The sequence below is a fragment of the Scleropages formosus genome, chromosome 9, assembly GCF_900964775.1.
Source record: "Scleropages formosus chromosome 9, fSclFor1.1, whole genome shotgun sequence".
Lineage (NCBI taxonomy): Eukaryota > Metazoa > Chordata > Actinopteri > Osteoglossiformes > Osteoglossidae > Scleropages > Scleropages formosus.
Window position 1 is genome coordinate 13,211,508 of NC_041814.1, and position 17,212 is coordinate 13,228,719.

At 41.8% G+C, this 17,212-nt stretch overlaps 3 protein-coding genes across 3 annotated transcripts; all 3 read left to right on the top strand.

Annotated features, from left to right (window-relative positions):
- Window positions 1-1,371: 1,371 nt before the first annotated feature.
- On the top strand, window positions 1,372-3,690 carry LOC108923498 (ankyrin-3-like). The gene is made up of 2 exons (XM_018734273.2): window positions 1,372-1,818; window positions 1,885-3,690. The coding sequence occupies exons 1-2, from the start codon at window positions 1,372-1,374 to the stop codon at window positions 3,652-3,654; spliced, it is 2,217 nt and encodes a 738-aa protein (XP_018589789.2). The 3' UTR covers window positions 3,655-3,690.
- Window positions 3,691-5,101: 1,411 nt separating this feature from the next.
- LOC114911306 (uncharacterized) lies at window positions 5,102-9,226 on the top strand. Its single transcript, XM_029255009.1, has 5 exons — window positions 5,102-5,219; window positions 5,496-5,536; window positions 5,653-5,727; window positions 7,510-7,711; window positions 8,199-9,226. Exons 1-5 carry the CDS (start codon window positions 5,153-5,155, stop codon window positions 8,639-8,641), a joined length of 828 nt encoding a protein of 275 aa, XP_029110842.1. The 5' UTR covers window positions 5,102-5,152; the 3' UTR covers window positions 8,642-9,226.
- Window positions 9,227-10,340: 1,114 nt separating this feature from the next.
- Window positions 10,341-13,968, top strand: LOC114911301 (tumor necrosis factor ligand superfamily member 6-like). Its single transcript, XM_029254973.1, has 4 exons — window positions 10,341-12,199; window positions 12,871-12,916; window positions 13,160-13,213; window positions 13,369-13,968. Exons 1-4 carry the CDS (start codon window positions 11,744-11,746, stop codon window positions 13,773-13,775), a joined length of 963 nt encoding a protein of 320 aa, XP_029110806.1. The 5' UTR covers window positions 10,341-11,743; the 3' UTR covers window positions 13,776-13,968.
- Window positions 13,969-17,212: the final 3,244 nt, after the last annotated feature.

The following is a 17,212-nucleotide window of genomic DNA, read 5'->3' on the forward strand; positions in this document are numbered from 1 at the left end:
CAGACCCACCGAAGAGCAGGACTGCGGTCCAACCCACTGCGCCACCGCACCCCCCGCATATTAAATATATATTTATTTAGCAGATGCTTTTCTCCAAAGCAACTTCCAATGAACTCTGTGTAGTGTTATCAGCCCACACACCTCATTCACCAAGGTGACTTACACTGCTAGATACACTACTTACAACGGGTCACTCATCCATACATCTTTGCACTGTGGGAGGAAACCGAACACCCAGAGGAAACACACACACAGACACGGGGAGAACTGCACACTCCACACAGACTGAGCAGGTATCAAACCCACATCTTACCCACCACCCAGTGCTGTGAGACAGCAGGCTACTTGCTTGTGCCACCATGCCACCATACGCCCCATATAACATGTTGGGTACTTTCTAGGTGTAATAAGAAAGGCTTAATTAATTCCCCAAGTGTGCTGTTGTTATTATTATTGTTAAACATCATTAAGCCTTAACTATTTCAATACTGAAGGAAGTGTAAAAACTACATAATAGAATTTAGCCCAAGACTTCCGGGACTTGGTTGATGATGGCTGTTGACCACTTATCTTAGAATTTTGCATTTGTCTAATGCTCACAAGGGGCCACGGTGGCGCAGCGGGTTTGGCCTGTGCCTGCTCTCTGGTGGGTCTGGGGTCCAAGTCCTGCTTGTGGTGCTTTGTGATGGAGTGGCATCCCGTCCTGGGCGTGTCCCCTCCCCCTCCAGCCTTGCACCCTGTGTTGCCGGGTTAGGCTCCGGCTCACCGTGACCCTGCTCGGGACAAGCGGTTTCAGTCAAGGTGTGCGTGTGCGTGTGCTTGTGTGTGTAATGCTCACAATTAAAGGAAATTCCGAAGTTAAATACAAAATGACTCTTTCAGTCACATATATACTTAAGAAAGTTGTGCAATCATGGCAACAGTAACCAGGATGAATGTTTTTATTTTACTTCAGAAAAAGCATATACCACATGTAATACAAAAGAATGCTATAGAAATACAGTTGCACTGAAATCTATAACTTTCATGAGTCATAGATTTTTTGCTAGAATCGAGAAAGTTCAATATTCAGACTCCAGGATAAAATGATTTAGAGGTTGCAAACACAATAACAGGCATGACATGACGAAACTCATTATTTACTTGGTTGCTGTGGGGATATTAGATTAGAATACTTGAGAGCATGCGTTTTGTGTTTAGTGGTTTTCAAGGAAGCAGTTAGTCAACAGCTGCAGCTATAGAGAGAGAAACCAGCATTGTGAATAGCTACAGTAATTATTCGTATGTGCTAAGATATCCTAAGTTGCACATTCTAACATTTTTGTATTTGTTTTGAAGTGGAAGGCACTATTTCTTACAGGCTATCCCATTATGCATTCAGCCATCTTTCCTAATCCTTATGCTACTGAAGTTCTTCATTTGAAAAAGAAAGACCTGATCGAAGGCATTTCTAAAACAGAATATCTGCTGAACCTTCTGATTGACAAAGGAGTCTTTCCACCCGAGAAGAAAGCTCTCATGTCCTACGACAGAACAAGAGAAGAGAAGAACTCAGAATTTCTGGATGTCCTGCTCTCACAAGGTGAGCGAGCATGCCGGCTGTTCTTCTACCCTTGTCTGAAACTGGTCGAGCCGGACCTGTACCAGAGCATCAGAACATATGTAGGTGAGATAAACAAGAATGTCCGTGATGCTAGGAGGCAACTGATCGGATACCTGTTGGAGAGGGACAAGGAAGAACCCCGTGTACATAATAGTGATTTCACTCCTCCAAATAATGTATATTCAGCAGCTCCATTAAAAAAAGTAATTTCACAAGCAAACAAGAAGGAAAACAACTTTCAACCAACTACCATTTCAAAGGCGAATGTAGGAGCAGCTAAGAAGATGCAACATAACCATAATGGGATATTTGATCTTGTCGCAACAGGAAAGCTTTCCCTATTAGAGGAGCTTTGGAAAGGCAAAGATGTCAATGCTATCAATTCATCCCAGGAAACCTTGTTACATATTGCTGCCCAGCATGACCAGGTTGCTGTCATGAAGTTTCTCATCAGCAAAGGAGCTAAGCTGGACATAAGAGACAGTCAGGGTAGGACAGCGCTGCATAGAGCAGCAGAAATGGGCAATACATCTGCCACCAAGGTCCTTCTGCAGAATGGTGCAGACATCTATGCTCTAGACAAGTACTCAGATATGCCACTTGACTTGGCTGTACAGAATATACACCAAAGTACAGTTAAGCACATTGTAGAGGAAGAAATTAGACACCATAAAAACCGGAGAACCTTCCTGCATGTGGCTGCCATTAAGAATAATTACAACCTAGTCATGGTCCTTCTAAAGAGTGGGTCCCCAGTAGATGCCAAGGATAACCAGAGGAAGACATCTCTCTTTCATGCTGTTAACCTCAGGAACGAGAACACTGCAAGAGTCCTCCTTGAGGCTGGGGCCAAGGTAGACTCAGATATCATGGAGGCTGCATTAAACCTTAACGACAAATCCATGTTCAGCTTAATTTTAAATTATGCTAAGGAGTTGCCTCCTGATGCTATGAAGTCTCTGCTCTTCAAAGCTGTGCAGAGAAACCTGGAATGGATCATAGCAGCTCTTATTGACGCAGGCACCGATGTCAACAGCCGCAATGACCTTCAATACACACCTTTGCTTCTGGCTGCCGAGCTGGGAAATGTGTATGCCTTCAACATCCTGATGTCCAAAAATGCAAGTGTGGAGGATAAATTGCCCAACGGCAACTCCTCACTGCACCTGGCTGTTCAAAGTGGCAATATGCACATAACAAAGCTGCTTCTGGAGGAGGGAGTGGATGCCAATGCAGTCGGTTCACAGGAACAAACACCCTTGCATCTGACTGCACTATACAACCAGTCCGCACTGGTGGAGGAGCTCCTGCATGTTGGGGCCCACATAAATGCTGTTGACCAAAAAGGACTCACACCTCTTCACGTTGCAAGCCAGCAAGGCCACCCGGACATTGTGTCTCTGTTGATACGCAGAGAGGCAGACATTTCTGCTAAGGACAAGCAGGCAAGAACAGCCCTTCACTGGGCTGCAGCACAACCACAGGCTACAGTAGCAAGGTTGCTGCTCTCCACAGGTGCTGATGCCAATGCTGTCGATAAAGAAAAGAAGACTCCATTGCACTTTGCTGCCATGGGAGGCCATGGTGAAGTAGCCTCTGTCCTGCTGGCTAGAAAGGCAAGTTTCAGAGCCAAGGACATGGATGGCTGCACCCCGCTACACTACGCAGCAGCCAAAGGCCACTTAGATGTAGCGGCAGTCCTCTTGTCTACAGGAAAGAAGAGCGTGAATGACAAGAATGTGTGGCGCAAGACTGCTCTGCACCTGGCTTCAGAACACGGTCAGGATTCCCTGATTGACTTGCTAATGTGTAGTGGTGCCAATGTTAATGCACTGGATAACAACAAAGACACTCCACTGCACTGCGCCACCCGTTTCGGTCACCTTGAAAGTGTGCAAAGGCTGTTGAGCTGGACCGGGGGCACTGGAGCTAACCTTCGAGCCAAAAACAACGTCGATAAAACTCCGCTGCAAGTGGCCCAGTGTCATCACACAGCGAACCATCAGGGCATTGCCAGTCTCCTCCAAAAAAAGATGCTTCTGATCAAATAGGGCTGCCCTTAATACAATTATTTCATTACTAATAACTATAGTAATAACATAGCGTATACTATAACACTTAAAGGTTGTTTCAGTACAAGTTTGCAGTTTCAAGTGCTCTAAATGTTTCTACTGTATTCCATTCAAAGTTGATTCAGTTCCTTTACATTAATTAATTATTTGCTTTTATTTTGGTTTGCTACTCTATCCTGATCAAACGCAATCTTTTTGCATTTAAATTAGTATTCAGAAATTCATCAGTCAGCATCTTTTCATATCAGAGATTTTACTGTTCCTTCTTACTCAGAAAAGAATGTATTTCTTTGGCAGGGATTTAAATGTTCAGATTTACTTATTTGTACTGGTTCACCTTGTCTTAAAATGTATAAGTATAAAAATATAAATCCTGAAGATTGTCTGGGTTTCATTAGTAACTTGTTCAGTGTTCTCAGCAATGACAAGAACAACAAAAATCCATAAACAGCACATGCAAAGAGACCAGGGCTTCTAGGATGAAGTCCTTACTGTTTCTCAAAATCAGATGAAACAGTAAATATTTAAACAACATTTTTTCTTCCAAGTGATCTTTCTGCAGTAAGATCTGGGGCAAAGTTAACAAAATAATCTTTAAGTGAATAGTGTTTATTGCATTTTGATGTCTGATTTTAGCTCCACACATTTTGGACAAAAAACCAATTAGAAACAACAGGCAGTTGATAACTGAGAGTGAGTTACTACTAATCTTTGTCCAAGGTAAATTAGTGTTACATGATCACATTGATTGATTTTATGGATAAATAACTGTAAGCTTAATATTTGCAACTTACAATTATTTACCCATTTATAGAGTGGGTAATTTTACCAGAGTAATTTAGGGTAAGTATATTGCTCAGGAGTACTACAGCCAGAGGTGGAAATTAAATCTGTAACCTTTGGTTCTAAAGGCAGTATCTTTAACCACTACACTATTCAATTTGCATAAACACATTTAATGCTGGTCAGCTTGTGGCCACTTTCAACACTCTTTTCCACACAGTCAATAGAAGCTCAATAATACAGGTGTCCCTCAGTTTCAGTTCTACAAACATTTTGCTAAATGTACACAGCTGGAGTTTTAAAAAGTCTTTACAAGTCTTAACATTTTTATTTTTTCGAGGTTTATTAAAATTAAAATTAATTTAATAAGACTCGACATATCTGCAGTGCCAAACTGTTCAATGCCAACTGTTTCACAAAAATGTGTTTTCTAAAATCTGTAACTGAAAAGATCACAGCAAGACAAAACCAGTTTATTATAAATATTTAATAATTAAAAAAAAAAAAACAGAATCCGTACGTTAACACGTGTAACCCGAACGGCCAGAAGAGGCTCCGGTGTGCGGTAGGGCATTCTGGGAAAACGGTTCCTCTCTCATGTGACACTGGCTTTGGCTTCAGTGGACTTTTCCGCTCACCGAAGGTCACATGACCGGATGTTTCTGTTGTTGCCGGAGGTTCCCGGGACGGTATCATGGCCCGGAACGAGGAGAAGCAGCTCGGCAGACTGAACAGACTGTGGCTTCAGAAAGAGCGAGAAGGTCAGACACATAGTTGTAATGTTCGCTCAAGTCTCCAACTGTGACTGTCTGAAACCTGTCACATGCGGGAAAAACGCCCTGGCTGTAGCCCGCATTGCATTCCAAGCAGCACGGTAGCGTTGGGGGACAGTGCCGGAAATTATTCGCGTGGGCAAAAAACTCAAACTGTTCTGTGGAAATGAGTGATAGACAACGACTTGGCACGAAAAGACGGGGATTTTACCTTATATTGTAGCTACTGCGTGCTGAGACGAGTTTTGTTTTTCTGTTTGACAGAAGGTCGTATTAAAGATCTTCGCGAAAACAGACCCAAACTGGTGAGGCTGATCGAAATCCAGCATGGAAAATATTCCTGAGTGTATAACGTTTACATTTCCGTCAGTGCGTTTAAATTAACCTCTGACTAATGTCAGATTTTGATCCGTTATTGTAGTCTTCCCTCAATACCGCCTCGGCTCTGAAGAAGTGGATCCCAACCATCAAAAGCGAAATGGAATACTATTTACAGGTATGAAGAACATAACACAAACATTTCGTTACATTAAATAACAGGAAACCCCACCCCCCCCCCCCGTATGGTACTTTGAATTGTTCGCCATCTAGCGGCAAACATCGTGTACTGCACTGTTCGAACACGTGCGACTCCAGGCCACACTCATTACTCCCTTACAAACAGAAAGGTTTGAAAATGCCTAAGAAAATGTGCAAATAATGTGCAGTTTTAGAAATGAATGCATTCTTTAAAGTTTATAATCTGACCATTTATAACCTGAGAAGCAGCTGTATATGGATTATGTCATTAATTATTATCATTAATTTATTAGATCTTTGGTTTTCCCCATTAGCATACAGTATGTGAGTTCTCTGTTTATATTTATATTGACATGTACTCATTTAGCAGGTGCTTTTCTCCAAAGTGCATCTCAGAGAAAAATCCAATTAGTGCATTACATCAACAGAAGGGGAAACTTGGATGCAGACACATGATTCTGAAGCATAGCTAATTTGCCACATTCCCCCATATGAACCAGGTGGAATTTCTTGCATTCTGGAATTCATACTATTCTGTTTGCGTGGAAAGTAGAAGACGTGACAAAACTCAGAAGGCAGCGAATACGAAAAGATTTTGTGTTTTGTCTGTGCTTCTGTATAACCATTTTTTTTCAAAATTTAAAACTTGAAAGGGAAGTTAAATAAATGTGAACAAACTAGCACATCTTTTTTGAAACACTTTATTTAATTTACATAATTTAATCACATATGACCCCATTTAGCCTGATAATTTGTCCACCTCAGTTGTTCCATTATTGCTCATATTATGTTTTCTCTTCTTTTTTTTTCCAAATTACTTTTTCATATGATTGCAACACAGTTTGTTCCAAATGAAAATTATTTGCTCTAAAACAACGTTAGTTATATTTGCTGTCATTAATATGATTTCCATACTGTCACCATTACTCACAAATTCCAAGTGGTGAAGTGCTGAAGTTGTATAATTTATGCATGGCATCTAGCTTCCACTAGAGCTAAACTACCAGTACTGTCCACAGATCAACCTGCATAAAGTTGTGTTAACACATTCATATGTAATGAATGAAGACAATTGTTTAATATCATTGATAATAATGCAGAACCAAACAGTATGGGTAGTATGAGTAACTAACTAAATTAGTAACTCAGTCTTTGTTTTTACACACACACAATAGTGAGCAGTCAGAACTCATGTAGTAGTGAAGATGTAAGCGTATGGAGTAAAATAATTAGTAGTGCAGGTTTCCTCCAGGGTGCAAAAGGGTAATTCCATAAATTAAAATCCCTCAAGTATTTATAGCTGTGTATCTACTTTGTGACATGTACATATCAATGAAGCCACTAGAACCCAGAACAATTTTTAAAAGAAAAAGAAAATAATGAAGGTGTTTAAAATCTCACAGCAGGTTGAGCCTTTCCAATTGGTTTGATTGCGCTAAAGTGAATGTAAAGCTAACTACAGCTGCTGCATTTAATTCAGCAAAACAAAAATCAGGAAGTAAAGACAGATTTAACATGTCAGATTCCTAAAACACATAACCTTTTATAAATTAATTTGTAAAATTTTGTTAGTCAGCAGAAGAAGTAATGTCATGATAGAGGGTTGGTTGTGGGGAGTAAAATGGCATGAAGAGACATTCATGGTTTGGTGTGCATTTGCAACTGTGGGCCTGCGCACTGTGTTCCACAGTGTGGAGGAGTTTCCCGCCTTGATAAGTTACTGGCCTTGGGTTTTGAGATCCGATTTACTCTTTTACAGCAGTCCCAGCTTTCCCACTACCCTGAGAGAAAAATCACAGAGTTCCATAAGCACCTTGAGGAGCTCGAAAGGGAGTACAAGCTTTATCTGCGCAAACTCCGGACCCTTGATCCAACTTACAAACACCATCCGTGGACACCCCGGCCCTATGCTAAGAAAAGGCAGACTGAGGACAATCCCCCGTCTATTACTCCCATAGCCGGTATATCTGCTTATTTTTTACCCAGTTTACATGCTGCAGAGTTAATTCCCTTCATTTTAATAAGTGATGCATGACCTTTCTCTGTAGGAGGGACTTTATTCTCAAGTTCAGTTTTTTGTTCCAGTGTTTTGTTCCAGCATACATGTTTATCCTGTATCTTGCAAAGACTTAAAGGATTGAACTGCCAGATCTGGTCTTTTTGATCCTGTCTGGATGATGTTGAATTATCTGTGCTATATCATATTTTTGCTTTTATTTATATAGTATTATAACACATGTACTGTTTCATGTCTGACAAAAGCTTTAGCTGAAAATTGTGTGCATATTTAACTTTTCCATACAATCTGACCTTTTACATTCAGGGTAAAAATTCCATGTATATTATATGTTAGGCAGGTTTTGACTTTTTTAAATAGATAATATATTTTAAAATTACTGATGAACTGGACAAGTCATTAACAATACTGTATTATATGTTTTTCTCTAGTGAAAAAGTTGTGCAGTTCTGTACCTTCTGGCCAGATCAGTGAGGAGGGCACTGAATATGACATGCCAAGGAGTACTGGGAATGAGGATACACCGGCGTCAGAAAAACGGGGACAGCTGATGGCATTATCCTCTAGCATCACCTCCACCCAGGACCTCCCAAGCCAGGATCAGCCTCTGTCTTTCAATATGGATCGAATGCCCCTTATTCTTGCTAGATCACAAGTAACACATGGAAGCCTAAAGGCAGACAGCTTAGCTGAGGTGCTGCTCTCTGGCCTGCCAAACCTACACAGCTGCCCACGGGCTCAGGCACTGGCAGCCCAGAAGAACCCCACCATGACAGCAGGAGTGGCTGACCCTGTCCTCTCTAATAGGATTCAACAGAGCATGCCACATGTCCTACGACTGAGCTGTTATTCTTCTTCTGATGAAGATACATGATGGATTAGTAGTCTGTGGAGCAAGGGCTCTATGATTGTTGCTGAAACATCAGCATTGGCTGTGGGGTAGCGCTACATGATATCATGTCATGTCTGTAGACAATATAAATGTTTATATAAAATCTAACTCTCCTGAAATGGCTGTTTCTGCATTTCTCTTAAATCATTATGAATAACTGGGAAATAGTGGAAAAGGGTTAAGAAAATGTATTTTTCTTCCTGGTATCCACTAGATCATTGATAAAATAAGGCAGTACCTTTATATTTATTAAGTAACAAGAAGGTTTGAGAGAGGTTTTTTGTGCATTTGAAATTCTTCACTATCAGATTCTAATTATGAGCATAGGAAACCTGCTGATTTAAAAGGGTGCCACTCGATTTTTTTTTCTTCATGTACAGGTCTTTGTGTCAAGGCTGTACCCACAAGCAGACCCCAGATGCATCCTCCTGCACTGCACCATCGCTGCCGGCTCACGGTTCTGGGAACTGAGCCACCTCAAATACCTCATGTCTTCCATTCATTCCGAGCAACAGTAAACCCCCCACAACAGTAGCACTGCACTTCTTGTTCCAGAAGCCCTTGGCAAAACACAAAACTTATCCAATTTAAAACCATTCTTACCTATGGTATGCATTATAGTTCCTACTTTTTTTGTCTTTAGAATCTGTATGTTATTAGTGTAGACATTCAAATATGCCTTAAGAGTGTAAATAGGTATTGTTCAATTTCAAGTACAATTAGTTTTATTGTCATTCCTCTGTACAGCTTGTGTACAGTGGAACGAAATGTCGTTTCTTCAGAGACCATGGTACGATACAGAACATAGCACAAGACAATAAATAAATACACAGGACAGGACATGGACGCGGGTATGGATGCAAGCTGTAGGCAGTTGTGGAGTAGTGTAGTGCTGAGTTAATTGTTCGACGGAGCCAGGTGAGCACTGGGAAGCAGCTGGGTGCTGAGTAGTCTGACTGCTTCAGGGAAGAAACTGTTGCGGAGTTTGCTGGTGGAGGCGCGGATGCTCTTGTATCTCCTGCCAGATGGCAACGGGGCGAAGAGTCCGTGAGAGGGGTCGTCCACAATGCTGGTGGCCTTGCGGATTCAGCGGTTTTTGTATGTGGAAGAAGGAGGAAGAGGATCTCCAATGATCTTTTCAGATGTTCTTACCACTCGCTGTAGGGTCTTGTGGTCGGAGACTGTGCAGTTCTCCTACCGTGTGGTGAGACAGCTAGTCAAGACGCTCTCTATCGTCCCCCTGTAGAAAGTAGCGAGGATGGGAGGGGGCACTTTGGCTCTCTTCAGCCTCCGTAAGAAATGGACATGCTGCTGGGCCTTCTTGGCTAGGCAAGTGGTGTTCAGGGTCCAGGAGAGGTCCTCCGTCATGTGCACACCAAGAAACTTGGAGCTTTTGACTCTCTCCACAGTTGTTCCATTGATGTGCAGTTGTGAGTGGTCTACTCGGGTCCTCCTGAAGTCAACAATTATCTCTTTAGTTGTGTCAACATTTAGAGATAGTTGTTCTCTTTACACCATTCTGAAAGCTGGTTCACCTCCTCTCTGTATGCTCACTCATCATTGTTGCTGATGAGGCCCACAGGTGTAGTGTTATCAGCAAACTTGATTATATGATTTGAACTGTACTTTGCAGTACAGTCATGAGTCAGTAGGGTAAACGGGAGTGGACTGAGCACACAGCCCTGGGGAGCGCCGGTGTTCAGTGTGGTGGTGCTGGAGGTGGAGTTGCCAATCCTGACGGAATAAGGTACAACAATTATTCCAATTTTTGAGTCCCTGTATAAAGATCTAATAAATGATAAAAGGGTTTCCTGTTTCAGGGGTTTGCGTCAGGCAAGTGCTTTTTTTAACTCGTCAGAAGGAAGGCTACAAGAAAATAGCAAAAGGTCGCTGGCTTCATTTGCACTTTTAGTTTTCCATTAAAGTGGAAATACTTGCTAAGTTGCATAAGGAGTATGTCAGTTCAACAACATAGATTATTAAACAGCAGAGCACCTGAGTCAAAATTTAAGAAACTGATTCTGAACAAACCACAGTGACTGATGTGGTCCTCGGAAACAATTCTTTGAGTGCAAAGAGGGTGCGCATCAGCACAGCACCCAATTCCGGTAAATCTAGTATTCTATATTCAGGGGCTTGCAGTCCTTTTCTGCAGCGCAAGCAAAGTGAGATGGTAATGGAGAGGGTGGGGTCTGGCTAGACCACAGTGAGAACGTTGCACTGCTTATACCCCCCACCCCACAGATGCTTTCTTTGTCAATCCTGAAACCTGAAAAAGGCCTGTTGCTTTTCATGTGGCCGGGTTCCCATTTCTTATATCTGCTTAAAGAGTTTATAGTACTAAAGCAGAATTTCTAGACACTGTTTACAAACATGCATTACTAAGTCAACGATCAACCCATCCATGTCAGTTTATACAGACTTTACGTGTGGAATTTCTGTTATTTCTCTAAAATATCTCTTTTTGCCGTTGCTCTTAAACCGTGATGCTCTCTAAATAAGGATATTGGTGGGGTGTATCTCTCATCAGTATTAGATGGGATAATGAGAATGTTAAGAAAAAAATCACAACTTTTACCTTTCAACTACTGGGGTAACCGATTTTATTTGAGCCAAATATTAAATGTTGTGTTATGTTTTATTAATTATATTTTATAAGTTCTTTTCTCAAGGGAAGAGCACCAAGATCCTGTCTCTCTGAGAAGCATTTTTAAGTTCAGCCTTTAAATCTTTCGCTTTCTGCTAAAGGCCGATGCAGTGGCTAAAATGTGTTATCAGCTTCAACCAATAAGGTGCCACAAGATCAAAAATCAACAACAGGTAAAACTGATCACCTAATTAAAGAAATTCCAGTGCAGAGCATAACAACGTGAAACAACGCGGTTGTGTGTGTATATATATATTTATATTCCTTTTTTTTAAATATTCTGGAATGTAAATTAATGGCAAGCCTGAGGTCAATACTGTCAATTAAATGTTTGTCAGTGGCCCTTGATACCAAATGTTCAAAAAAGGAAAACATAACAGCAAACAACTAAGGCTCATTTTGAGCCCTTTTCTAATAACCAGTATGCATTTCACAGCATGTCTTGGCCACACAGAAAATCAAGCTTTGGTACGGTGAGCAAGCCGTATGGGGCAAGTGGCGTTGGGAGGCGTGAAAGGGGCGTGTGGGTGGACCCTGTGGGTTCCACACGTCTCGTTCAAAGCCTTATTACGAAGTGCAATCAGACTGATACTTTCCTCTCGAGACCTCGGAGCATACACGCCACACTTTGCAGAATGAATTCCGATCCCAGCTGTGCGTACCCTCAGATCTTTATGGTGGACAGAGGTGGGATGCAGACGGCCATGGGACAAGCTGTCCCGCTGCCGTGCTGGTCTTTCCCACCTCAAAGAGCAAAGTCCAGTAAGAGGAGCTGCGGTGAAGGCTGTGTGATGACCATCGTGCTGCTGATGCTGTTCCTGGTGCTGGCAGCACTGGGGTTGGGAGCCTATCAGATCCTGAAGCTGCAGGCTGAGCTGGTGCAACTGAGACAGGTTAGTGCTGAGGGCTGAGGGCTGGGGGTATGAAATACTGCTCTTCTTTAAACCTGGATGTTTGCTGTGTTCAGTTTGGCTCTTGTACTTAGTGTTGTCTATGTATCAGTGCTTCTGTTCTGCTCTCTGCCTGCTGTTGAGGGAAAAAAAAAAAAAAGCAATTTCCTGCCGATAAGCTTTCAAGAGATTTCAGTCAATGTGATTTCCAGATAATGACTATATGTAAGTAACCAGAGAATTGCTGTAATTTATTGTATTTTACATGCATGTTTAGTCCTCAGTTTGAATGCATACCCTTGAACTCTGTTTTCACCTGTGTGAGCTCTACGACCACTGGAAAGAATGTGGGAGACAGTGAGCGGGGAGAAATTGTAAGAGGTGTTATGTGTGGGGGTAAAGCAGTATGAAGAACACGACGAAGCATGAATATGGAATATGTTCTGAATATGAAAGGGGCATTTTGTGATGGCCTGTAACTGCCCAGTAGAATTCTGAGTTTCCTCTGACATTTAAAAGCATGCGGGCGGAATTGCATTGTAGCTGTGGTCAACAGTCCGCTCTGACAGGAAGTGCTGAACTCAGGCCTGTGGTTTGTGTAACAAGCCAGATCCATGTCTGTTGTAGAACAGAGTTTGTCTGTACTAATGCAATAACATTACTTCTGGTTTCAGGAGATGGCAACACAGAGTGACATGCCCACAGTGCAGAGGCAAACGGGTAAGCCTTTAACTTAATTTACATCTGAGTGTAGGAAGTCCAGTACACAGTACACACACACGAGTAATATTTTCACCCCTGTGAAAAAAAGTTTCCAGAAAGACTTCACGTGGCTGCTTTAAATTACTCTTATTAAGATATATTTGCATATGTTCCACCTTACCCCTGTGTAGGTTTGTGTAGGATTTGGCTTAGGCGGATGTGTGAACTAACAGGAGTCCCTGACCTTTTGTGCTGTTGCAGGTCTTGAAGAGATCAAAACAGACCAGGAGATCAGGCAGGCTGCTCATCTCACAAGTAAGTTGATGAAAGGATCTGAAAGCACATGCCACATGAGAAGGAAATGTATGAACCTGGATTGCAATTGACATTTAGAACTCGGTAAAGCAAACATGTTTCCAAGTCTTGGGCGGTGTATGTGAACCTACTTGACTTGACTTTTTCTTCTTCAGTTAAGACTGAAAAGTCCAAAGATTATGAGAGGACTCTTCATTGGGTGCCAAAGCACAGCCCTACCTTCACAAGCGGAGTCGTCTACAGGCACGCCGATGGAGGGCTGCAGGTGAACGAGACAGGCCTCTACTTTGTGTACTCGCGTGTGGAATACGAAGCAGTGAACTGTGATTCCCAAAAAGCCCTCATCCACAAGGTCTTCAAGAAGGGCTGGCACCCTGAGCCATCCATCCTTCTAAAGGGACATCCCGAGGACTATTGCCGGAAGGGTCACTGGTCTGCCAGCAGCTATGTGGGTGGTGTCCAGAAGCTAGACCGGCTAGATCGGCTTTATGTTAATGTGACATACCCAGCCCTGCTAAGTCATGAACACAAGAGCAGTTTCTTTGGACTCTTCAAGATTTGAGATCTTTTCGAAGCTATGACTTTCATTAACAAAGGCACTGGCTAAATGAAAACCATGGACTACTTGCTTAGCACAAGATACCAGCCTAAAACTAATAGTAGAGTAATATATTTATTTCACATAGTTGTGATTCATCTTGACAATGGAACAAGCACATCAGAGTTTTGATTTAATTAATTTAATGTGATATAGTGACAAAATAGGCACTGTATGTAAAAGTTGTTGAACACTAATGGCTTCTGGGAGTTATTGAATGCATATAAATATTTATTTTCTCATGAAGCTAATCCTGGGGAAACTAGCATTAGATCTGAATGTATGTTCTTTTGAACACAGAAATACAATTAATCTGGCCTGTGCTTTTAGACATCTTTCTTGCTATTTAAAAATTCTTGTATGTGGCAATCGCAGAAATATCAGTTTGAAAGCACAAACATCCAAAACCTGAACGACGAACAGTTCAACATGATTGCAGACGTTCCAGTTTCCAGTTAAATTGCATTATTGACGGTAGAATATTAAGTTGGAAATGGTATGTTTTCATTAGTCTTTTTTGTTTTAGATTACATTGCAAATGCTTGTCAATGATTTTACTTTTTTTTAAAAGTCCAGATCGCCGGGGGAAAATTAAAAATTGAAACTGGAATGAAAGCAAGCTGGCAAAAAAAAAACTGCTTTACATCATTTGATCTTTGGTTTTAAAGAGCTGTTTCTCGTTCACATTGTCCTGCCTCCTGTTTACAACAAGTGCTGTGGTTCCTCAAGGTTACATCAGGAAGGTTTTGCTTCACATCCGTGCACGGATCGGACCCAGCCGAAGGACTTGCCAATGCGAAGACGAAAAAGATCACACAAAGATCAGCGTTGTCTGCGAACCCTTTAAGAATGCTATGTTCATTTGCAGTTTCCTTCCTGTGTTAAATTTACTGAGGTGGCTGTCTGCTTCCTGCTCTCAGGGTTGCGGCTGAAGCAGGACCATCGCTGTCCTGTGTGCAGAAACAAATTTTCCAGTACCCTTGCACTAGCAAAGGTAGAAACCACATGCTGAGAGACAAGTGACCTTGCTTTTAACATTCAAATGACTACCTCAGAAAAACGTGGTTTTGAAGGTGCTAAGATGCACATGATACCCACTACTGTGGTCAAGGTTATATTACAGAATTTTTTTCACGTTTATAATTTCCATTTGGGGGGGGTGCTAATTCCATTAAGTTATGTGTATATAATAGTTAATATTTTAATACTCGTATGTCATGAACGCCACTGTTAGCATATTGCATAGATGCAAGACAGCAGCTATTCCTGCACAGCAGTAACTATGGAACTGAGAAAAGGTGAAAGGCCAAGGCAGACCTAGGGATCTCACTGCCTGAGTGGGCTGTGTAGGGCCCCAATGAGACATATTAACATTGCCACATAACAGCTCACTGACAGAGGGACATCTTTGTGAAGCACAAAGAGTTCTGCTGAACGGTCAGTTTCACTCTGTGATCACATTGTTTAATGCCGTTTACTGTTTTTGATTATATTTTACTAATTATTAAAGGGGACGAATAACTGTGACATCATTCTGCCACTGAATTTACAGTTATTTATTTAGCAGACCCTTTTCTCCAAAGCAATTTCCAATAAACTCTGTGTAGTGTTATGAGCCCGCACACCTTATTCACCAAGGTGACTTACACTGCTAGATAGACTACTTACACTGGGGTCACTCATCCATACATCAATGGAACACACCTGTCACTACACACACCGTGGGGGAACCTGAACAGCATGTCTTTGGATTGTGGGAGGAAACCAGAGCACCCAGAGGAAACCCACATGGACATGGGGAGAACATGCAAACTCCACACAGACTGAGCAGGGATCAAACCCATCTGCTCTCACACCACCCAGGTGCTGTGAGACAGCAGCACTACTCACTGTGCCATCGTGCCACCCCTGCAATTTATGCTGGTTACCACAAAAGAAAGGAAAATATGTTTTTCAGAAGCTAAGAACATTTTTAGGTCACATTCGAGAAACTGATGTCTGAGCTGTCCCTAAAAATGTTTGTTAAAATTTTCATTATTTCTTATGAGGGAAATTATAAAGTATTCAGTCAAAAGGTCACTCCAGTTTAGTAGAATATGAAATAGTACTTTCCCACGGATAGTCTGACTCAGAAAATATATTGATGATGACAAAACAATGTAAACATTAAGACATTAAGAGTGTAACAGTTATTAAATTGTAAAAAATTGTGTAACCATAACCTAAATAAGTGTTAAAGCATTCTGCCACTGAATTTACATTTATTTATTTAGCGGAAACTTTTCTCCAAAGCGACTTCCAATGAGCACTATGTAGCGTTTTCAGCTTGTTGAGCATTGTCTCCCTACATAAGACCTGAGGAGGCCGGCCAGTGGCCACAGACACATCCCCATGCCAGCTGAAGATGACCAACTGCTATGATGGATGTAGCATGCTGAGCTGGGGATTCAAGCTACTATACAACAACAATATCATTATGACTCGTAAACTGTCTTAAAATTGTTACTTAATCTAGAATGCCCAGGAGGGGTGGGCAGCCACTGGCCCTTGGATCTCCAGAGTTTTTATCCCTCGCTTTTCAGTTGGGAGTTTTTATTCTTCCCTCCATGGCCAGTAGGCATACTAATAGCTCTATGAAAGCATTATGTTATGATAGTGAGAAGTGAACTGTCTTCTATGTTTATCTGATGTGTTTGTTTTTCTTTCCTTATCCCTGCGTTAAAGTGCTCTGTGTCACTGCGTGAGCAGAGCGCCATATAAAAGTGAATTCAATTGAACTGAATTGACTGAATATAGCAATAATAGATTAGTCATCAACCTCATTATCACTGTACAAAAAAGCAACTGAGGCATATAAAATAACATGTAAAGCATTTAAACACTTTAAGACATTTAATTCTTCTAGGTATCAGTTGATGTAAAGTTACATAAATGTTGGCAATAGCCAGCCACAGCTCCAACATCATCATAAAGTTTGCTGACGATACCACCATTGTGGGTCTGATCACCAACAACGATGAGACGGCCTACAGAGAAAAGGTGAGGCTCCTGGCAGAGTGGTGCCAGGACGACAATCTGTCTCTAAATGTCAGTAAAACTAAGGAGCTGGTGATTGACTTCAGGAAACAGGATACGGTTCATGCACCCATTACACAGGACGGGACATTGTAGAGAGGGTCAACAGCTTCGGATTCCTAGGGGTCACCCTCACTGCCAAACTCACATGGTCCGAGCGCACAGCATCGACCATCAAAAAGGCCCATCAGCATCTCCACTTCCCTCAGGGCGTCTGAAGAAAGCCAGGATGCCCACTACAGTCCTCACCACTTTCCTACAGGTGTGCTGTGGAGTCCGTCCTCAGAAGATGTTTACATCCTGGGGTAGCAGCTGCTCCATACAGG

What these genes read in the sequence shown, in the direction of transcription:
- LOC114911301 (XM_029254973.1), top strand. Translation starts at nt 11,744, where the DNA reads ATGTCTTGGCCACACAGAAAATCAAGCTTTGGTACGGTGAGCAAGCCG. An exon ending in AGCTGGTGCAACTGAGACAG is followed by an intron (nt 12,200 to 12,870) that starts GTTAGTGCTGAG and finishes TTCTGGTTTCAG; the next exon opens with GAGATGGCAACACAGAGTGA. An exon ending in GCAGGCTGCTCATCTCACAA is followed by an intron (nt 13,214 to 13,368) that starts GTAAGTTGATGA and finishes TTTCTTCTTCAG; the next exon opens with TTAAGACTGAAAAGTCCAAA.
- LOC114911306 (XM_029255009.1), top strand. Translation starts at nt 5,153, where the DNA reads ATGGCCCGGAACGAGGAGAAGCAGCTCGGCAGACTGAACAGACTGTGG. An exon ending in AAATGGAATACTATTTACAG is followed by an intron (nt 5,728 to 7,509) that starts GTATGAAGAACA and finishes ACTCTTTTACAG; the next exon opens with CAGTCCCAGCTTTCCCACTA. An exon ending in GTCTATTACTCCCATAGCCG is followed by an intron (nt 7,712 to 8,198) that starts GTATATCTGCTT and finishes GTTTTTCTCTAG; the next exon opens with TGAAAAAGTTGTGCAGTTCT.
- LOC108923498 (XM_018734273.2), top strand. Translation starts at nt 1,372, where the DNA reads ATGCATTCAGCCATCTTTCCTAATCCTTATGCTACTGAAGTTCTTCAT. An exon ending in TAAAAAAAGTAATTTCACAA is followed by an intron (nt 1,819 to 1,884) that starts GCAAACAAGAAG and finishes GGAGCAGCTAAG; the next exon opens with AAGATGCAACATAACCATAA.